Source organism: Eumetopias jubatus, unplaced genomic scaffold (genome assembly GCF_037043125.1).
Source record: "Eumetopias jubatus isolate StellerSeaLion01/CBP00866 unplaced genomic scaffold, mEumJub1_p1.0 scaffold_8, whole genome shotgun sequence".
Classification (NCBI taxonomy): Eukaryota; Metazoa; Chordata; class Mammalia; order Carnivora; family Otariidae; genus Eumetopias; species Eumetopias jubatus.
In genome coordinates, this window is record NW_028274814.1 from 38,086,920 (window position 1) to 38,109,777 (window position 22,858).

At 46.5% G+C, this 22,858-nt stretch overlaps 1 protein-coding gene across 14 annotated transcripts in view; it reads right to left on the reverse strand.

Annotated features, from left to right (window-relative positions):
* The window catches only part of CACNA1C (calcium voltage-gated channel subunit alpha1 C), a 720,546-nt gene that overhangs the window by 104,291 nt on the left and 593,397 nt on the right, over positions 1 to 22,858 (reverse strand). For all 14 annotated transcript variants that reach the window (XM_088025853.1, XM_088025852.1, XM_028121052.1 and 11 more), the window contains 7 exons: positions 14,533 to 14,740; positions 13,481 to 13,601; positions 11,643 to 11,757; positions 10,735 to 10,855; positions 10,336 to 10,405; positions 2,934 to 3,066; positions 202 to 331 (listed from right to left, as the gene is read on the reverse strand). In XM_088025853.1, coding sequence (XP_087881979.1) covers positions 202 to 331; positions 2,934 to 3,066; positions 10,336 to 10,405; positions 10,735 to 10,855; positions 11,643 to 11,757; positions 13,481 to 13,601; positions 14,533 to 14,740 — 898 coding nt within the window. The remainder of the gene's footprint in view (positions 1 to 201; positions 332 to 2,933; positions 3,067 to 10,335; positions 10,406 to 10,734; positions 10,856 to 11,642; positions 11,758 to 13,480; positions 13,602 to 14,532; positions 14,741 to 22,858) is intronic.

The window sequence follows — 22,858 nt, forward strand, 5'->3', positions numbered from 1 at the left end:
CTGAACTTTGCCAATCAGGCCAGCCTGAAGCATTTGGGTACATGTTCTCTTATTTGTTTCTGATGGTTTCTACCAAAACCCTAATCTCTTAAAGAAAGTTTATTGTGCATCTGATTACAAAATTTGGAATTGGGCTCCTGATTGAGGGCCCAGTCCCATTCCCGGGAGGAAGGGGTGCAAGGGACAAAAGGGAATGCATACATGGTTCCTGAAGGAGGTGTGCTGGACGGGGTCCTCAGCTGCCAGGGAAATGCTGCTGAGCAGAATGAAGAAGAGGATCAGGTTGGTGAAGATCGTGTCATTGACGATGCGGTGACACTGGAGGCGAAATCTGTGTGGGGAGGAGAGAAGGACAGAAGCACGTCAGGTAGGCAAGGGAAGCAGCTCCCGGGTCCCTGGAGCTCAACACTCTTTCACTCAACTTGTGAAAGGTGCTTGTTCGTTTGGGGGTGGGCTCTTCATCTGAGGTCTTATGGCTGCTGGGTAATGACAACCACATCCCACCCCACCCCCCTCTGTGCCCCCACTGTGAGGCACATCTGCACAGAATTTGGCACTTTCACGGGCAGTTAGCTTTTGACATTTTGGAGGGTTATATCTGAGACCTTTGGAAATCCCCAAATTTTCATATACTTCTGTGACATTAAAAGCTGGCTCTTTGGGGGGGGACTTCTTTTTCCCATCATTAAAAAATCATTTTATAAGATCTTCATATATTTATGTATAGGGAATGACAGAGCTACCCAGAGACGTGGATGGTGAGAGGCCAGCTCAGCTTACACTCTGGCTAGGCAATTTGTTCCTGTGTAAGAGCTTCAAGGCATGCAATTAATTTCAACACCTCAGCATAATTACAAGGAACTACATGCATGGACCTCTGGGCACTCATTGACGGTGTCACAAATGCTAGATCCTTGAATGCCAAGTGTATCTTATATAGTATCTCATACTGCCAGCCTAGGAATGGGATATGGGTGTTAGTATCTTCATTTTATAGCTAAAAACACTGAAACCTGAGAAGGAGAGCCTGGCCCAGAAAGACAGCTTGTAAAGTGTTGTGTGTGCTTGGCGGGGGGTGGGGGGGTGGGGGTTGGGGTGGGGGGTGGTTAGGGCTTGAATCCAATTTCAGACTTCTGCTCGCAGCATTGTGATTGACTAAATGCTCTGAGAGACCCTAGTGCTGCAGAAGAGGCAAATCCTGGAAGGACAAACCCTTTGAGACAATTTTGGCTTCATTAGAGTTAAGAGGTCTGCAATGATTATCCCTTTCAAACAAATAAACAAACCCACTGAGCCAGGGTCTGTGTGATAGGTAGCCAGGAAGGACAGAGTTGCCTGAGGATAGACGCCAGTGGTAGCCCTGCTATCAGGAAACTGCATTTCAAGCCACACTTGAGGTGGGGCACAGAAGCTTGGGACTCTCAGGCTGAGGCAACACGCTTAAGAAGCATCTGGAAGAAAGCTTCCCAATCTTAATTTAGGTCCACAGGAATCTCACCAACTAAGATAATGTATTGAGGTCATAATCAAAGATTAAGCACATAAGAGGATGAGCCGCTAAGATGGGAAATCAGAAGAAACTACAAACAAGTGATTTAGAACCCCCTCCCAAAGACTGGGTATACTGGACATATCAGATAGAGAATGTAGAACAACTATATTTCGAATATTTAACAGAACAAAGGACTTGAGCACAAAAATGATGAATCAACAAGGGAAGTATTAGATATAGACAGATGGATCTGGAAAATCAATTAGCAAATGGAATTGTTTGAAATGAAAAAAGAATTAAGTTGATTTAAAAACTGGTTTAAACAGTAACATAGACAAAGTTGAAAAGAGAATGAAGAAGTTGGAAGCTATATCTGAAGAAACTACCCTGAATACAAAGAGAGATAAAGAGGTGAAAGATTTGCAAGACACAGTAAGAGATAGGAGGACAGAATGAGAAGGTCTAACCTATGTCTAATTGGAGTGCCAGAAGGAAAGAATAGAGAGAAAGAGATTATGGCTGCAACTTTTCAAGAATTAGAAATTCTTATTCTAATTTTTAATGTTGTTCAAGAACTGGAGAAAAATATAAATCCATAACATCCCAAGCAGGATAAATGGAAAGAAATCCATATCTAGATACATGGTAGTAAATCTAAACAATATCAAGGCCACAGAAGATATTCAGAGCAGCTAGAGATAAAAGGCAGATTACCTACAAAGGTAGGTAGCTACCTACAAATGTAGGAACGATACACTATAATAATATGTTTAACACACTGTGAGACAAATTTTATCGACCTAAAATTGTATACATAGCAAAACTATTTTCCAAGAACAAGAAATGAAAACAGAGATAAACAGAGGCCAAATAACTTTACCATAAAGGAACACTAGGGGCTTCTAAAAAATGTGCTTAGGAAGAAAGAAAATGATTGCAGAAGGAGGGACTGAGATGTATGAAAAAATGGTGAACAAGTAAAATGGCAAGTTGTATGTACATCCAAATCTACATTGTCTATAGAATAATAATGATGATGATAATGTCTAACTTGTTAAGTTAAAAATAGTTAGGACTAAAAATACTAAGCAACAACATATAAGTTAGGAGGGCTGAGAGGAGTTAAAGTAGCATAAGTTCCTTCTATTTTGCAGGAGGAGGTCTAGGATACTGCTCAACTTTAGACTTCGTTAAGTTAAATAGACTTAGTAAATTACCAAAGGTAATCACCAAAAGACTAGAAATAGAGTTTACATGTGTCAAAAAAATGGAGGGAAAAACAGACACAGGTCTTCTGATTTGGAATCCAGGGTACTGTTTACACAAGTTGTGGGGGGTCGGCAGAGTCCCAGGCTCCACTAGAGGTCGGAGGATGCTGGCATCTGCTGCACATGTGGCTTGGAGAGAGCAGAGTCCCACCTTCCCCACCATTCTTGCACACCTGTTGTTGGGGCTGAAGATGAAAAACGCACTGGCTTCTGGCATGGGCACTGCCTTTTCCTTAAGGTGCAGCTCAGAGAGTGGTCGTGGGCGGGGGCCCACAGGCATCTCAGGCTCCTCCTCATCCTCTTCTCCTGTAAGAAAAAAACCACCATTCTAAATAACTCCACTACTCCCACGAAGTTTTACCGCTATGCTGCCTTCTTCCAGATACCTTCCTACCACCCAGAATCAAGACATCATTTGCGTCTCTGAAAATGAGAGGTATCAACTAAGACACTCAGCTCTCTCCCTGTGAGTGCTGGAATCTTTGTATAGAGAGACTTTTCTGGCAGCACATGACAAGGGGGGTTGTAAGTAGGGTGACTAGTTCAATCCCAGTTTGCCAAGGACTGTCCTGGTTTCTAAACTGAGATTCCCATATCCCAGGAGGCTCCTCAGTCCCATGTGGATTCGGATGGTTGGTTATCCTAGTTGTAAGGCCCTAGGAAAGGTGATCAGGTAAGACTAGGGCATTGCCAGGTGTCTTTTCCATCTAGGCTGCAGGTAGGGGCATGGGTACGGCTCAGTTGACTTGCAAGCAACCCCATCCTTGAAGGTTCTAGGAGTTTAAAATTAACACTCCCATTCCTGAAAAATACCAAAAACTCATGTGCTGTAGGGATAAAAGGGCAATGATGCTGACCACAACAAGCACTTCATTCAAAAGTCTAGACATTAGCACCAGTTAAAGAAGCCCCTTTGTTCTCCAGGCTAGTGGCCACGTTCACTGTGGACCAAAAGGAAATGGCTTACTTTGCTTGCAAGGTCATTGCCCATGGTAGGAAACTACTACATATCCTGTTCTGATCAAATGCATTTAAAAATGTTTAGAAGGGGAACGGGAGTAAGAGCATGGGTTCTCCAGCCAATGCCTTGACCCAAATCTTGGCTCTGTTTCTCTTTGGCATTTAGTCTCTCTGTGTCTCAGTTTCCCCATTTGTAAATGGGATAATAGTACATACCTACCTCAGAGTGGCGCCTGGTACATGGCAAGTGCTGTATAAACGTAAGCTGTTGTTACGATCTCTACCCACAGGAAAGACTCATAGCCTGTAAGGTAGTGCTTAACATCTTTCTCAGTCTGACCTCTGCCTGCTCTTATTCCCTGACAGACTTTCCACTCACATCAGCCTGTTTTCTGAAGGCTCATGGTAGTGGGTTGAATCACGTCCCCCACAAACTCATGCCTAGCCAGAACCTCAGAATGTGACCTTACTCTGGAAACAGTGTCTTTGCAGATGTAGAGTCATGATGAAGTCATATTGGAGTAGGGTGGGCCCTAAATCCAAGGACTGCTGTCCTTATAAGGAGACACAGAGACACACATGTGAAGACAGAGGCCGATGGGAGTGATGAGGCTGACAGGCAAGGAGCGCCAAGGACAGCTGGCCATCAGCAGAGACGGAAGAGGCGAGAGAGGATTCCCCCCTGGAGCCTTGAGAGGGAGGATGGTCCTGCCAACACCTGAGTTCAGACTTGGAGGCTCCAGAACCGTGAGAAAATAAATGTTTGCTGTTTTAAGCCACCAAGTTCATGGTTATTTGTTATGAAAGCCCCAGGAAATGAATACACTTGCCATGTGCTTTCTCCTTTCCTTTCCTCACTCTGTCTCCTTATTTGAACTGCTCTCATCTCCCTCTCTGCAGAGCTAGAAGGACTCCCATGTAAGACAGTATCATTCACATGGCTCTCATGGGTACCTGGGCTCCCCTGAATGACCTTCCTGTGATTCCAGAGCCCTGTCGGCCTCCTGCATTCACTTGGCACCTAGGACAAAATAGCTCGAATGCCTGATTTTACATGTATCTATCTGTTCCATCTCTGAGAGAGACACTATGGAGACACTATGCCCAGGATGTAGTCGCCCTTAGTTTTTGATGATGATTACACTTTCACACTAACATTTGCTTTATAAGGAAGAAGACTTTGCAAAAGAAGGTCAGGTGGAGACTCAGCTGTTGGAAAGATAGTTATGGGAAGTTTATCTTATGGACCAGCCATGTCTCTGCATGCTCTCTCTTCTTCTGGTTAAAATGAAGCCAGGTGGTGCAGAGGAAAAAAAAAATGATTGGCACAGAAGGTGGTTCTTTATCAAGCAAGAAGCATTTAGGGGCCCAAGGATTTTTTGGAGGACCAGCAGAATATAGGCATAAATCAGTTTTTTTCCCCTGGAGTAATTAGAGCTGACCAGCAAAGCAATTAATATTTTTAGCATTAGAGAGCTGTGAGATGAAAAATTGTGTACAGGCCAAGGGTTGGAGCCTTTTAACCAAACCTTGGTAGGTAGAAGAAAGGCAGAATCTCCTAGTAAACCAAAATAAGTAAAACTGGAGTTGACCTAAATCGAAATTTTACAAATGAAATCTCACTGAGAAGGCTCTTAAATTCCTGCCCAACTTGTTTGTATTCTTTTTAGTTTTGCTCTAAATGAGCCAACACTTTCTTATTCATGATAATTCGGTAATAGGTAATTTAATGCTTACTTTAATCATTTGTGTTTATAGAAAAACATATTTCCTAGCTTTGTGGTTTTCCGAGTTCCTGGCGAAGAGTTTTTCATGCTCTTTCATCTGCAGTAGCCTGCCTCGCTGTTTTGAAGCTCTACCCTGATTTCCATTGCTAGGGAGAAGCAAGTCAGTCGGTTCAGACACACAGCAGCTGAATTCCAGGCATAATGTTTAAGAGGAAACCACTTCTAAAGGACAAACCCAAATTTGTAAAGGGCCAGAAATCTGACAGCTGTGATGCTTTGCATGTATTATGGATAAGGAGCGAGGTTGGCAGAGTAGGAAAAGTCAGGTAAAGTTCTGTTTATGGGGTTGGCAACTGAACTATCTACAATTCCGCTCCCAGATGCCAGTGGACTCCCTTGGGGATCTTTATTTTCTCATCTCCATTCTTGGAGGTGTGGAGAAGTGCACTGTGGACTTGCTTGCCAGATGGCAGGTGCCAGTGCTCAAAGGTAAAACTCCTGGGCAGCTGAATGCCCGACACTTGGTCCTCGGTGATACGTGTCCCCACCCCATTTGACGCTCATTTTCACCTCTGTGATTTTGCTCATGGCCAATTCAGATAAAAATATTATTTCTAACATCTAGTGCCTACAGCGTACTGAACACAAAGCTGTGGTTCTTGCCCTCAAGGGACTTACAGTTTTTAGTGTGACCCCAGAGTTCACTGGCATGATTGGCAAGGCCACACCCCCTGGAAGCGAGCTGTGTGGGTGGCGTCTGGAGACAGAAGGCTGAGGATGCACCTGCTGCTGCATCGGGCGTGTTCTCTGCTGGCTCAGCTCCAAAACCTCATCTCCTCCCATTGCTCATTTTCTCTCTCTGACTTCTAGGCCACTAGCAAGTCCTGCAAAATGTACCCCAAGTTCCGCCACTTCTCCGTATCTCCAGCATCACCATTCTGGCCCACGCGGCCACCGCCTCTCACGGGACCACTACTAACATTCTCACTGCCTCCGGTTTTACTCTTGACCATCTACTGCCCTGTTTTCATACAGCACAGTTTGCTAGAGGTAATTCTGACACCAGATCTTACCGTCCTCTGCCTGAGAACCTCAGGTGAGTCTTCAACGACCTGAACCTCTCAGGTGGCCTCAGAGGCCCTGCCCCCCGGGCTCCTGCCTAGTCCCTGTCTCACCCACACTACCTTTCCCCTTCGCTCTCTTTCCTCTAAGCACATTGGCCTCTTCGGATTCCTCCACAGACCAGTCTGCCCAGTCTGCATTTGCTAGCTCTCCATCTAGAAAGCGTTTTCCTCTGATTTCCATACATCTAGTTCCTCTGCCTCATTCAGGTTTCAGCCCGAATGCCACCTCCTTCAAGAGGCCTTCACCGACCACACAGCCAAAGCAGCCCCACGCCACTGAGGAACTCGCTCACATAGTCCTTGGCTTCATTCATCTCCTTGCTGTTCACCGCTACCTGACGCTACCTTTTCAGTTGGCCTCTTTTCTTGCTCACTGTCTGTCTCCCACTGAAATGTAAGCTCCAGGAGAACAGTGGCCTTGCCCGTCTTGCCTACAGGTGTATCCCTGGGGCCTGCCACAGTACCTGGCACACAATAGGTGTTTCACTAGTAGTTATTTTTTTAAATTAACATATAATACATTATTTGTTTCAGAGGTATGGGTCTGTGATTCATCAGTCTTAGACAATTCACAGCGCTCACCATGGCACGTACGCTCTCCAGTGTCCATCACCCAGTCACCCCATCCCTCCCACCCTCATTAGTAGTTATTAAGTGAATGAATACCTCCACGGTTTCTTCCAGCTCCCTGTCTACGACAATAGTATGGTCCTGAAATAACTTCTGTTCTCTCCCACTCCCCAAATGCCAAGCCCAGCCCAGCCTACTCTTCTCCGTGAAGGCTGGCTGTCTCTCCCCCAACTCCCCACCCCATGGCTCTGCTTCTGCTCGAACCCCTTGCAGTAGCTGGAACCTCCCCACAGCACTCAGTGCTGTCCTGTGCATTCTCTGGTGTCATTCACTTTCTTTTTCAAGTGTCCTTGTTAATTTTAAGTCCTCAGTGACTCTTACCATCTGTATGTTCCCTCTAATAAATGAATTGATTAAATAAAAGCACAATCTTGGCACCCTTCCTAGGTGAGTACATATTTCTAAAATTTAGTGTATACTAAGCTGGCAGGCTCCAACCAACTGTTGAGCTTTGGGGATTCAATGGGGAGGGAAGGACTGATACGCCACAGCTGGCCGGGTGGCACTTTGTGCCAATCAGAAACCTGCCCCTCCACTGGGTGTTCCTGTGAGGGCAGAGGCCCTGGCTAGGGGAGCGCAGGCTGGAGCTCCACCCCGCTCAGTGGCTTCGGCACACACCTTTGGGTGCAACCTGGACGAGCAAGCACAGTAACCTGGGCCGGGGGTGGAAGGTCACGGGCATAGGGGGAGAGGAGGAAGCCTGAGTGAGAAGTGGGGACAGGAGGAGGTATGAGAGTATTCTCTGCCCCTACCCCTTCTTTCTCTGGGAGTCTGGCTGTAAGTGGGGCAGGTGCGATGCTCACCAGCGCTGCCTCCCAAGGGGCATCTGTGTGAAGTGGGCACAGCAGAGGCCGGATGCCCAGAGGCTGTCAAGCAGAAGGGGCAGGGTTGGGAGGACAATAGCAGATCAGGTTCCTTGCCTTTTCTGGTTCAGAAGAGAGAGAAGCAGGTGGGAATGAGAGATTGACAAGAACAGAGAGAGCAGGCCAAGTGATTCTGGGAGGAATCTTTGGGGACTTCTGCTGCACCTGATACTAGAGTCCAGGAGGTGACCTGTGGAGGCAGGGGAAGGAGAAGCCAGGAAGCAGAGGCTGGTCCCTTGGAGGAAGGTGGAACATGAGGCACCACCAGCTTTAAGAGCATACCACCCTTGGGTGAGAAAATGGAAAGCAGGGACGGTGAACAAATGGGGGGCTGTGGGGGCTGGCCTTGAAGGCCTGAGTGTGGTGGTGGGCTGAGGCAGGACAGCCTCAACTATCTATGGACCAGAGTTCTCAACACAGATGTGTGAGATGCATGGGACCAAGAAAAACCTAGGAAGGGCTGGGTCTGCAGGAAGCTAGAGAAGGGTGATCACACAACGGGGGAAGGGACACTCTAAAAAATCCAAAGAATCCTGACAAATTAGCAGAATGTGGGAAGAGCTTTTCAGTCAAAAAGCAAAACCATTCCAAGAATCCTCAAAGCTGGGTCAACAGAGGGACTTTTCTATAGTGGCCAATATGGTGACAATGTCCTCATTATTTTTTTTCCCCCTGACCTGCTTCTCTTTGATTTCAAAGGGCAACAAAGAAGAGAAAAGGCACTAGTATATTTAGAATGATGAAACTAGAGACTATGGTCGTAGGTGTGGCTGCCCCACTGCCAGGTAGAAGGAGCAGGCCTGGGCTATCCGCGGTCTCCCCCTGTGCTGTGTGCAGCTGGGGTTGGCTCTGCTTGGGGCCCAGGGGGATTCCTTTGATTACTGTCTTTCCTTTTAAACTTTGAAAATACACACAAGTCAAGGGACTTGTGTGGTGACCCTCTATATCCAGCTTCAACAGGAGCTGCTGGAGTATATTTTAAAGCACTTTCTAAATATTTTAGATTCTAGCCATACACATGTCTACATTTATAAGCTAGAACTATAATAACACCACTGCAGTAACAAAACAAATGGAAACTAATGATTTTAAGTAGTTTTTGTTTAAAATCATTAGTTTCCAGTCCATATTCAATTTCCCCCTGCATATTATCTCCAAAATGTCATGTTAGAGTTAAGTTGGTGATTCAGGACCAAGACAGAATTCCCCATTGACTTTGGTCAACATGTCTAGTCTTTGAAATCCTGTAAGAATTTCCACCCAAAAGAGATTTCAGGCTTCAGACACCCTTCCTGCTCTTCCCTTGGTCCAATCCCCAGCAAACCAAATCCTCCTTCCCTGGAGGTGGGAGGTGAGTGAGGATGGAATGATGGCCGAGAGCCTGCTTCCCAAGGGAAACAGAAGATGGCTGCCCTGCAGACAAGCCTGCAGAGGACTGGTGGAGGGGAGGCCAAAAGGAAAACCTAGCTTTGCTCATACATGTAGAAGGTTTTTAGCTACTTAACGTGGTTACCAACTCAAATATAGCTCAACCTCCACAGAGAAGGAAATGCCAGTAAAACAACGGTCCCTTGCTGTGTGCAGCTGATGGCAGGCTTGAAGCTGAGAGGGATGGCAGCAGTTGTAGGGACAGGGAGGCAAGCCAGGGGCTTGTATGGGATGTGGAGCTTCATGAGGTAGAGAAGTGAATTCTGGAGGGAGGCCTGAGGACCTCTGACAGTAAGCCTTCTCAAAGGAGACTGCCTGCCAACTTAGGTATTGGAAGATGAGAAGGCTGAGTTGTGAAGAGTTCTTTTTATAATAAATGAAAGCATTTTACAAAGCAACAAGTGAGACATCTGTGGTGGCAGCTGTCCTTGTACTCAGCACTGCCACCCGAGTAAGGGCAGGACAGAGTCGCGATTTACGATTATCATTAAGCGAGCGTCATGCTGCAACATGCAAATTATATAAGTTAATGATTTTATGGCATAAGATATAATAAAACCTTAAATGTCTATAGAATCCACCTTCCAAAGGGCATAAAAGACTGCTCAAACACAATTTATTTAATGTTATGTTGTTATTATGAGGAAGCCAGGAGCAAAGTTCTCCTCTGGATGATAACTGGTAATGCCTAACTACGGAGAGAGGACATTTAGCAGTGCAAGGTACTTGTAGAGGGAACCTGGAAACACCAGTCCCTAATACATAGCTACTTCCACATGGCTTTTGAATCCGGATCTCTACCCCCAACCTCCCAATCTCAGGGTTAGGCAGTGGGATTGGTACCTGTATTTTCTGGGTTTGGGTAGGGACTCTTATCCTCATTTTCATTGGGCTGGAGGTCATCCATGTTGATCTAGGCAGCCAAATGAGAGAAGGAGGAAGAATCCAGTTAGAAATGTTCACTAGTTAGAGAGGCTTAGGGTAGCCTTGAAATTGCATCATAGTCAATGGCTGAGCTGTTACCTTGCATATATCCTTTAAGACATCAACAGAAGGCTGGGACTCACCCAGCTGGCCTCTCTTCACATTGCCAGCCCTCCTGCTCCACCCTCCTGGGCTTTCTTCCACTGAGTCTCTTTTTTTCCTTCCTCCTTCCTTTCCGTGGGTGCCTGGCCTGGGAAGACCGTGCCCTCCTACCCCAGCAATGGGCCTCCCGGCTCCTGGAAGGGGGTTGCTTCTTACCTTGGTGGTGGGTGGGGATTCTCCATCAGCTGTAATGGATTTCAGTTCAATTTTCTCCTCCTTGGTCTCCTCCACTGCTGGCTTCTCCACCACCTCTTGTTTCTTCTCTGGGCTGGCAGTCCTGGCCGGTCAGCAGGAGGAAAAATTAAAGGAATGTTTACTGAATGATAGGAAACATGAAGACACAGACTACCCTACGGTCTGCTGGGGACCGGTGGGAGCAGACTCCCTGGGCCTACGTCCATCTTCCTTCACCCAGGGCACATGGCATGTGTCACTCAATCCCAGATGCCACTGGGCTGGGCCCACAATGCCTGGCCTGGCTCTGTCTGGTACTCAGTTGGCCTCTTTCAGGTTCTTAGCTGCTCCAGTCCTTGTCTGAATCAGAAAAAGTTTCTGGATCTGATTCAGGATTGGTTCCTGGAAAACTCTGCTCAGTATCCAGCAGGTGTGTGGCCTATGACAGTCCCATTTAGACAATGACAAAAGACAACGCAGGGCCTTATCTTGCTTTCTGAACACTGGACATGAGTTACCAAACAGTGAAAAGGAGTCACTCAGCTGGAACTGCATTTCCTCTCTGAACGGCTGCTTTCCTCTTCTCTGCATCCGTCACTCCCACCGCCTATCATGATCTCCCTTCTCAAGAGCATCCTCCAACTTCTTAGACAGGTGGGGGAAATCCAGCCCCTTCACAGAGACTGTAATTCATGACGGTCCCTACTTTAGAGCAATGCCTAGGTATTAGCAGAGAGGCCCAGCTTTCTGTAGGAAGCCCCAAACCCAGTGCCCTCTAGGAGGGATGGCTGACAGAGGCCAGGGCCCAAGCCTGTCTTTACCACTAATGGGAATGGCATTCCAGAACTGGGACCCTGGGGCCCTGGGTCTGGGTAAGCTTAGGGGGTTACCTGGCCAGCTTCTTTCTCTCCTTCTCTTCTTCCTCCTCCTTTTGGGCAGATGTGAGGCTCTCAGCATCAGCCAGGTTGTCCACAGCAATGGCCAAGAACACATTCAGTAGGATATCTGTTTGTGTCCATTCTTAAAGAAAATGACCTTGGCCTTGGGGTTTTTGATGGGCACAGGGGTCAGGGAGGTACAGGCCATGCAGTGGTAGAGTTCCCCACAGAGTGAGCTCAATGGTGACTCACCCCGAGGGTTCCCAGCCCAGTGGTGTCCCTCCTCCACCCCTCTCCCTCCCCATCACCCTCCTAGCTACCGGGAGTTTTCTAAGGGGTTGAGAATAGGCTAGCTTGCAGGCTGGAGTGGGCAGCAAGTGAGGCAGTGAGCCTGCCTTGCTCCTTAATTGCTGGGTTTCGTTATTGGTTTCCCCACTGAGATGACTGGCTGTAATTGACATTATAAACAGCATTGTCTCTAGCAGAATGCAGAATGTTCTTAAGAGTGGTTCATTAAAACCGGGTACTGAGGAGGCAGCCTGATATCTGTGCCAACTCTTAATGTGAGCCTGCACATACAAAGACCCTTGGAGTGTCCAGCTGAAGCTGACCGAATCTTGGGAACTCCGAATCGAAGTGGTCATTTGTCCTTTTTTCTCGCCGCCCCACCCCCACCCCCACCTTGAACAGAAACACTGTGGGTCAGAGAACTGCAGAATCAAAGAAAGTATAGCTGCACAGGCCTTATCATTCGTTAAGTCTAACCTCCACCTCCCAGGCCCCCAGACAGTCACACCGTTTCACATACCAGGAAGCCACGACCCACAGGGGCGAAGGGTTTGCCCAAGGGTGCTAGCGTACACCTGCCCCCGGCCCCTGGCACCGTGGGCAGGGGCTTCACATACATCACCCATTAAACCTCACCAGGACCTGTTAAGTAGTAGGCACTGATATTTCATCACCCCGTTTTACAGACACTGAGGTAGAGAGCCATTAGTTGCCGAGGTCACCCAGAGGGTAAAACGTGCAGCCGGTCTGCTGGCACCAATGCCCAAGCTTCCAGCACTATGTTAAGCCCTGATTTAAACCCAAGTCTTAAAAAAATAAAAAATAAATTAAAAAAATGAAATAAAAATAAAAAAATAAACCCGAGTCTTGGGCTAGAGCTGCTTCTACTTTACCATCTCCTCTGCACACAACCCTCACGGGGTTAGACCGCCTGGGGCTTGAGAACCCAGAAACCCGCCCATGGCCTGGATCAGCAAGGACCTGTCAGGCCTGCTTGGGGAAGCCTGTCCAGCTCTGCCTGGGATGAAAGTCCTGGAGAGCGGCTTCAGAGGGAGGGACACTGAGCAGAAAACAGGGAGGAGAGATGAAAGTCATTTCAAGGATGACGGCTCAGTTCCCCTGGATGGCACTTCTTACCTCCAGCAGCCAGAGGCCAGGGCTGTCAGGGTGCCCAGCTCCAAGTGTGTTCACATTGGAATCTATCTGTCTGTCCATGCACAACACCAGGGGGCGTTGTTCGCCAAGACTATAATGAGAACACGCCTCCTGGAGTCAGGCAACACTACAGCCCAAACTGGTTCAGGAAGATGAACCTACATCCCCACCTATGCCAAAGCTCCAGGCTTCCACCAAGACCTGCCTCCACGGCTAAAGTGGTTCTGGGACAGGACACGTTTTCTCCCCAGAGCACACCTTTCCCCTGCTTGCCTGGGGGCCCTGTGGGCGGGCAGCCACACTTTTCAGCCCCGAGTCAGGACCTGCTGGGCACACGTATTTGGCATCGTGCTGCAGGCTGAGGGAGGGTGGGGCAGCAGGGGCAGGGAGGCAGGAGCAAAGGATACAGTTTCCACAGATGAAGAGGATGATGAAGTAAATACAGACTAACATCCCTGGAAAAGAGGGGCCGCCATAAGCCATGATCCCATCATACATCACCGAATTCCAGTCCTCCCCGGTCAGGATCTGAATGACACATTCCCACCAATAAGGGACACAGCGTTAGACCAACAGCAAACCCCAAAACTCCCCTGCCCTGCCCCACTATGTTAACAGAATTGTCTAAAATCTCTTTTCCACCTCTTTCCCTCCTCTTGGCCCCCATTTCTCCTCCCAGGGGCTCTGAGCTAATCACCTGGTCAAGTTTGACCCTATCCTTAGACAAAGTGCACAGGCCCTGGCATGATACTATTTGAGAACTGACTGGAAAGACTTCCTGGTCCAAGTATTTTCTTCTACTCGACTGCACAAGATGGCTGCCGTTAGCCATTCCTTGGGGCCTTTTTATAAATGTGAACGTGTTTGTTGAGAGAATACTATGCTATTCCAGCTTTCCCCAACATTAGTCATTTGGGTGCCATCTTCAAGATTTGGGCCACATTCACATATTATTTTTCTTGTAAATCAATCTACTTTGAAACTTCAACAAGTGCTACTTTAGCTTTACTCTACACCAAAATATCTATGAAATGACAAATTTGATGGGCTAGTTATATTTCTTCTGGGGACAAGCGTGGTAGGTAAGAAAGACAGAGCTTCACCACCCTTCCCTCCCCCAACAAGGGCAGTGTCCTTTCCTCTGTTCGTACTTTGGGTGTTCATGTAGAATTTGCTTGAATAAAGGGTTCCATGGTTAAGCAAGAGTTTTTAAACTACTCAATTATATTTTTTTCCCCAGTAGTCCATCCAACAGTGGAATTCCATGGGGGACCGAGGGTAGGGGGAACTATAGAAAGAACTCAAGACTCTCCTGGGCATGGACCCTCCATGGCTGATCTAGGCTGGCTTTGGTTGCCCAGTGCAAGGGTGAAGCTTCCCACCACCTTTTCTCCCCCACAACCCAACCCCGCCACTCAACACCCTCCCACTCATCATCTCAGCAGAGAAGAGTCCATACCTGAAACACAGTGAGGAGGGACTGGGGAAAGTTATCAAATGTGCTTCTCCGGGTCTGCATTTCATCAAAGTTGAACTTTCCCCCAAAGAGCTGCATCCCCAGGAGGGAGAAGATGATGATGAAGAGGAAGAGGAGCAGCAGCAGGGAGGCAATGGAGCGTACAGAATTCAGCAAGGATGCCACCAGGTTGCTTAAGGAATTCCAGTACCTGAGGACCAGCATGAGGGAGATTAGTGTCCTTTTTCTATGCTTTCCTTAACATCACTCCTGATTCATATACTCACTAGAGATTTTAAGATAAATTACAACTCTTTCTTTCTCCCTTTCATTGGGGTAGTGGTGGTGGTGTGGATTGGGCTGGTAAGCTCAAAATTAGAGTGTGGAGCTAGTTAATTCAAGGTCCCAGGATCAGTAATGTGTAATGGCGAATAGATGGAGCTCAGAAGTCAGAAGCCTGACTGCCAGCTGCAGCTCCTTGCTGCAGTTGGGCAAGTCACTTAACTTCCCTTCTGTTTGCCTCTGAGAAAACGGAGGTAACAGTAGCACTTACTTCATTAGGTTATTGGGAAGATTACATGAGACAAAAAAAAAGCGGCCCACCCAGAAACAAAATAAAGAATAAACAAGTGGGATTACATCAAACTAAAAAGCTTCTGGTCAGCAAAAGAAATCATCAAAGTGAAAAGACAACCTATGGAACAGGAAAAAATATTTGCAAAACCATATATCCGATAAGGGGTTGATATCCAAATATAGAAAGAACTCAGACAACTCAACAACAAAAACAAAACAAAACAACAACCCAAAACCCAAATCCCCAATAATCCAATTCAAAAATTTGGCACAGGGGTGCCTTGTTGGCTCAGTCATTTGGGTGTCTAACTCTTGACTTCAGCTCAGGTCATGATCTCGGGGTCATGAGACTGAGCCCTATGTTGGGCTCCGTGCTCAGTGCGGAGTCTGCTTGTCCCTCTCCCTCACCCCCCTACTTGGGTGCATGTGTTCTCTCTCTCTCAAATCAATTAATCAATCTTAAAAAAAGTATAGTGCTTAAAAAAAAATTTGGCACAGGGCCTGAATAGACATTTTTCTAAAGAAGATATATGAATAGCCATCAAGTACATGAAAAGGTGCTCAACATCACTAGATATCAGGGAAATGCAAATTAAAACCACAGTAAGGTATCACCTTACCCCTGTCAGAATGGCCATCATCAAAAAGACAAGAGATAACAAGTGTTGGCAAGGATATGGAGGAAGGGGAACCCTGGTGTGCTGTTGGTGGGATTGTAAACTGGTGCAGCCACTATGGAAAACAGCATAGAGGTTCCTCAAAAACTTAAAAATCAACTAACATATGATCCAGTGATTCCAATTCTGGGAATACATCCAAAGGAAATGAAAACACTAACTCAAAAAGATATCTGCACTCCCCATGTTCTTTGCAACATTATTTACAACAGCCAACCCAAGTGTCTATCGAGGGATGAATGGACAAAGAACTTGTGGTATATATAATACACACACACACACACACACACACACACACACACACACACACACACAGACTGGAATGTTATTCATCCATAAAAAATGAGGAAATCCTACCATTTATGACAACATGGATGGACCTTGAGGACATTATGCTAAGAGAAATAAGTCAGAAAGAGAAAGACAAATACCGTATGATTTCACTTATATGTGGAATCTAAAAACAAAAACAAAAAAGCAAAAAAACCCACCTAACTCATGAAGAAAGAGGTCAGATTTGTGGTTACCCGAGGTAGGGGGTGGGAGGAGGGAGAACTGGACGAGAGCGTCAAAAGGTATAAACTTCCAGTTATGAGATAAATAGGTCATGATGATGTAATGTACAGAATGATGACTATAGTTAACACTGCTTTATGATATCAACAGATTAGATCCTAAGAGTTCTCATCAAAAGGAAGGATTTTTCCCCTTTCTTTTTATTGTATTTATATAAGACAATGGATGTTAACTAAACCTATTGTGGCGATCATTTCATAATAAATGTAAGTCACACCATCATGTTGCATGCCTTAAGTTTATACAGTGATGTGTGGCCAATTATTTCTCAATAAAACTGGAAAAGATATAATTCCTACTCTTAAAAAAATACCCTAGTATAGAGCCTGGCACACAGTTGAAAAAGGTTAGTAATTACTGTTATCACTATTGGTCTTTAGACAGAGAAACACATTACAATTTTTTTTTCTTCAAGAATGATGTCCTCAGCCCAGGCAGCAGCTGGTTACCCATGGGTGAGAGAGGGTACAAGGCTTAGTGATGTTTCCCAGATTTACCCTGCTGTCTAAAGAATTGGTTTTTTTATAAAGCGTCTCTTCTGGAGATTCTGATTCAATTGTATTATAAAATCTGTATTTTTAACAAGCATCCCAGATGATTCTGACAAGCAGGCATGTCTGGGAAATCCTGGGTTACAGGAAACCCATCCCACCCACAGGACGGGAGTCTGTGAAGCGGGTAGAGAGGTCTTCCCCGGGCGGAGATGGGCCATTGGTGGGGAGTGTTGGACAGGAGACCCCTAGTCCTGCTAGTCATAGACCTCTCTCCACTGTAGACACAGACATTCTCCATGGTAGCCTGGGGAAATGCCTCCCTCTTGGAAAAGGAGGGAGGTGTGGGCTGCTCATGGCCACGGGATGTGGCTTGGGTCAGTCAGGGCAAGGAAATGCACCATAGTAGCAAAGGGAACACAGCCTCCAGCTGGAACAGGTGCAACAGCAGAGATACCTCCCTTCCTTAGCTCCATCTGTGGCCTGTCTGCTTTCCAGGTCACCATCTTGATTTCCTTCACTTAAGGCATTCCCAGCTTATTACCAATATACACAGTGAATTGTTTTTGCTGCTTAAAACGGTGACGTGCAAACCACTCCCATGATAGCCTCACAGCTGCACCCCCAGCCTCTGTACTTCTCTCCAGAAAACGGTTCCGTATTAGTTGAAAGAAGCAGATGGGCCAACGGTTTGGAGGTAAACGTGAACTTCTTGCCAGCCTGGAGTCTTTAATGCTCCTTTCTCCTTCACAAATTCAGCCTTTTTCTACCTCTATTTTGCCGGCCAGCCATACTTCCTCTGTTTGCAGAATATTAATATACATTTATTTGTATCCGTTCTACAAATGCTCTTCAGTGTTTTTCGTTTGTGACAGTCTCATCTCACCCAAATAGGTTCTGAGTTCTTGAGGACAGAGACCAGAAGTTTTTTTCTTCCATTCTCTCCATCTTTGTCCTTACCCAGTATGTGTGACGGACGGCCTGGCATGCTCATAGGCCAGAGTTGTCATATTTGTTTTGCTTAAAGCAAGAAGTAAGAGAACCTCTCTGGGGCTAGAATACCTGCCCCTCTTATATTTAAAGCTGTGTTCCCACACCTGGCTGGAGAGGAAACAGCTGAGGAGTTGGGTCATTTTCTAAATACCGATTCCCAGGCCTCACCCTGGAACCATGAAATCATAAACTCTGGAGCTGGGGCTTGACTGATTTTCATGCAACCACTCCAACACTTGTCAGTAGACTAGTATTTAGGAACCAGTAACTTTAGAGCATATTTATAACCAGAATTTTCAGCTGTATCAGAGGGGAGAGTGTCTGCATACAGATTAAGGTCACAGAGCCACCTAGAAATCTTCTGTGTGCTCAACTGTCATGGAATATTCTGGAAAAGTCTTTATGGCCATAGAAGGTAGAAGTCTTAATTTTCATGAGGTGCATGGACCCAGGGAAATAACTCAAACCAGGCTCATGACTGAGGTGTCTGTTCAGAGGTCCCTATGGGGAGCCGGACAGGGAGCCTATGGGGAGCCACATAGGGAGGCCCCAGACTGGACAGAGGTTTGGTGGAGTGGAGCAGCCAGGAGGCAGAGAGGGAAGGGGATGTGGGAAGAGGCCCTCAGAGTGTCCGGGGTTCTGGGAACGTGGAGGCCATGGTAGAGAAACAAAATGAGTCATCCAGTGGAGGAGAATGTTGGGCATGAAAGATGGTGGATAATGAATGACCTAGAGGGGCTGGCCCATGGAGCAGGGCTGAGGGCTGCAATGGTCAGAGGGGCCAGCTGTGGGGCAGAGCGTTTGACTAAAAGTGAGGACTCTTCTCATGCTTCCCTATGTCCCTCAAATTATCCAGGGAAATTCTGTGTTTCTCTTGGTCAACTAGTAGTGCGCTCACAACATGAGATTTGTGGAATGACAGAACTCCTACTCCCATCATCTCCCTTAGTAAGTGACAACTGCAGTTTCTGGCTCAAGACACAACCCTTGCAGTTACACTTCACGTCTCTCTCACCCCCCATGTCTCTCTTGCCCACCAGCAAGCTCTGTGGCCCCATCTTCCAAGCGAAGCCTGAGTCTGGCCACTTCCCATGACTCTGTCACCAGCCGAGCCAGCAACCTCCCAGCTGGATTTCTGCCCCCCGATGGGTTGCCCTGCTTTGACACTTGCTCCCTGCAACCCTTCTCCATGTCACATACATCTCAGGTGAAAAGCCATCAAATGCACCATACCTTTTTTTAAAATTGATAGTAATGGATTATAACACATTGAAAAAACAATCTAAATCCACTGATATTTAAGAAAGGAGGGAGAGGTTTACTTTACAGAATATAATGGATAATATGAATGAATGAATGAATGATAGAATTAGAAGATCACCCTTTTGCAGCAGCAACTAATTCAGATAAAGATCATCATGGACTCTAAAACCATTAGGTGAAAGATTGTTGGCCAGTAGGGCATTCATACACTCTCAAAGTATCACTCCATTGATTACTTATTAATCACAAAGAGAAAGGGCACCTTAACAGTGGAGAAATCTGGCAGACATCCCCTTAACCAAGTTTCTACACTTAGACTCACCAATAACGGGACAAACTTATATTACATACTTCCCATGTGTTGGGAGGTACACAATCATCTATGTACTCCACACCCTTGCAGCAGGAGGCCCTTTTAAATCGCAAGTCACACCAAGGCTTAACGCTGCTTCAAGCGCTCGAGAAGCTTCCCATTGGAAGGCCTAGCAGATCATGTGGGATCAGCTCCTCCCACCTCCATGACCTCTTCTCCTCCCACTCTCCCTCTCTCCTTAGCTCCAGCCCCCCGGTCCCCAACTGTCCCCTCAGCCTCCATGCATACTCCTGCTCTGGTCCCTGTTTTTCTGCTGTTTGCAGAGGTCTTCCCCAGAACTCTGCATGGCTCGCTTCTTCAGGCCCTGCAGGGCTCTGCTCAAATGTCCCCTCACCACAGCGGTCCTCCCTGACCACATTCTATTTCCTATTCCTGTTTTTTAATATACTCACCACCACTTGCCACCAGAAGTTTGTCTGTTTTGTTCGTATCCTTAGTGCTTAGAGCAGTGCCTCGTCAAAGGAGGTGATCAATGACTATTTTGTTGAATGAACGAATCTTACTATGATTGTGACATATTTATACTTATGGAGGGAAAAGCAAGGGGACATGGGTTACCCAGACACTTCTGTGTGTGTGAGGTGGGAGCAGGGGTGAGGTGGTGGTGGGACCTCTCACCCAGGTACTTAAGTCAAACATACTTTGCACCTCTTCCACATCATTTCCTTTCCTACAGCTTCCCTAAATTCATGGGCAGAGTTTCCCCTGCCTAAGTCAAACTATTATGTATCAAGGGAATAGACAGGTGGTTGCCAGAAGCAGGGGGTTGGGAGAGTGTGCAAAATGGGTGAAGGGGGTCAAAAGGTAGAAACTTCCAGTTATAAATTAAGTCCTGGGGATGTCATGTATAGCATGGTGACTATAGTTAATAATACTGTGCTGCATATTTGAAAGCTGCCAAGAGTAAATCTTTTCTTTTTTAAAGATTTTATTTATTTATTTGAGAGAGAGAACGAGAGAGAGAGCGAGCACATGAGAGGGGGGAAGGTTAGAGGGAGAAGCAGACTCCCTGCTGAGCAGGGAGCCCGATGCGGGACTCAATCCCAGGACTCCAGGATCATGACCTGAGCCGAAGGCAGTCGCTTAACCAACTGAGCCACCCAGGTGCCCCTGCCAAGAGTAAATCTTAAAAGTACTCATCACACACACACAAATTTGGAATTATGTATGGTGATGGATGTTAACTAGATTTATTGTGGTGATCACTGTGCAATGTACACAAATAGCGAATCATTATGTATACCTGAAACTAATATAACATTATATGTCAGTTATACCTTAACAAAAAAAGAAAAAAAGTGAGTATGTATCAATTACCCTACAGAGAACAGGGCTGCTATGGCTTTGAGACCCTTGCGCTAGGGTTTCCCAAAGAGCTCTGGGAATGTCTCCCTTGTGGAAGAACTCCCATCCTGGTGGCTCAAAACCAATGGCTGTGTGTTCAAGGGCTTGAACCAGCCTTTAAGAGACAAACTGCAACCAGTTACATGGACATCAGCCTACCCTCCTCGTGAAAAACACCCAGGCTGAAAAGATACGGCCTTGAGGACCAGTCACGCAGTTCAGACACAGGGAAGACAAATAAACAAATGGCTGTTTATACTGTTTGTCTCCGATTTCCAGTTGCTTCCCATTCAACAGGGGCAAGGTGGAGTCTGCCCTATGGCTGTTCCTTTGGAGCAGAATTAAGGGAGCAGAGCTGATGCCAGGCATCATGGCATGACGAGGGGCAAACAGCTTGCCGAACAGAAGGTGTCCATCCCTAACGTGCACGTGGTTGGAGATGTTTTATGTGCTCTCCAAAGGACTGAGACAAAGGGACTGTTGTACTGATGTTGTGGCAAAGAACACTATTAGGGTTCAGAGAAGAGCTGGATTTTGGAAACTGGCATGCCTTGGCTGATAGCGGAAGATAGGGTGGGGCCCTCGTTACCACTGATATCAATGAGCTTTGTAAGTGACAGGTGGCAGCCTCTGGGCAGGGTGACATGAAATAGCGTTTAAATGATATGTTAGCAGGCTTGCAGGTCCTGAAGCTCTCTCCTCCTTAATGCCAATCTGATTCTTGGTGGCTGTGACCACTATGGCATGAAGATCACATGATGCCTCAGCTCCCAGAAACACTCTCCTTTTTAGACATATTAGCTTCTAGACATAAAAACTAAAAGGGTTAACCACATATTAGCAATCAACTGAAAACCACAAAGCACACACACTCACAAAAAAAAGAGCTTTGGAGGAAAGTGAGCAGCAGCAGGACAAAGTCTTGGGCCTCATAAAGAAACAGGAAAATGAAGTATCTTGTCTTCAGAACAGCGTGCACAGGCATCCATATCCACAGAAGTCTCCATTCTGTATTTGGGGATTTACAGCCCCAGATGCACATGCCCAGCTTTCGAGACTCCCCTCCTCCCACCCCACCATCCTCTGACAGTCCACCAGCTACGGTCATCCTTGAGAGCAACTTTTCAATTCTCCTGTGGCTCTGAATCATTCTCTCCAAAGTATGTCTTTGCCTTCCCCATCCCCCATCCAACCCACCCTACTGTTCTCTCTTTAAAGTAGGGTGCATGTGAGGGTTTTCTTACCCAAGCTATTTCTTTGTTACCTAAATTCTCTCACTTGTTGACTATGGCTTCACTTTTGTCACCTTTTCCCTCCATCTCTCTTGGCTTAAGTGACCACCATCTGTGCAGGCGTGCTGTATCTCCATCATTCTTCCTGTGCTAAGTCTGTTTGGGCTCCACGGATTTCTCCCGCATCTTCAATGGCACAGAGTGACCTAAGCCTTGCTTGAGCTGGAACTTTCATCCTGTGAACCTTTGCTTCAAATAGCTCAGGGCCGGGTCCTTTACATTCTAGGTATGGAGCAGATCATCAAGCTTGCTATAAATAAAAGATCTTCACAATAACAGTACCAATAGCTTTAAGGTGCTTTGCAAAATGCTCCATCCTATTTCCTCTCTGTTCCAGAGAAGTTCATAACTAAATTTATAACTGTCTCAACTCTTCTTGACCTGAGGGTAAACCCCAACTCCCCCCAAAAAACCCCACAAAACTCCTTTCAGTGTTGGTGCCAGTGATCTATTGTTGGTAGAGTATTTATAAAGCAAATTTCCTGCAGCAAATCTGTGTGATATGAGGCTTTTATACAACATTCTTAAGGGAAGGAGGAGGAATGTATATCATGTAAGCTGACTGAGGAAAGCACAGAAGGCTCACTCAGGGAGGAAGCTCGGCCTTGTCCTCACCTCTCCCTGGCCACACAGGCATCCAAGGTGGGTGTGCAAAGACTAGTCCTTCAGTAAAGCTGGCCCCTGGTTCTGTAAGACACAATAGAGCCTGGAGAGATTAGTGTGATGGGAGGCTGAACTAGGCAT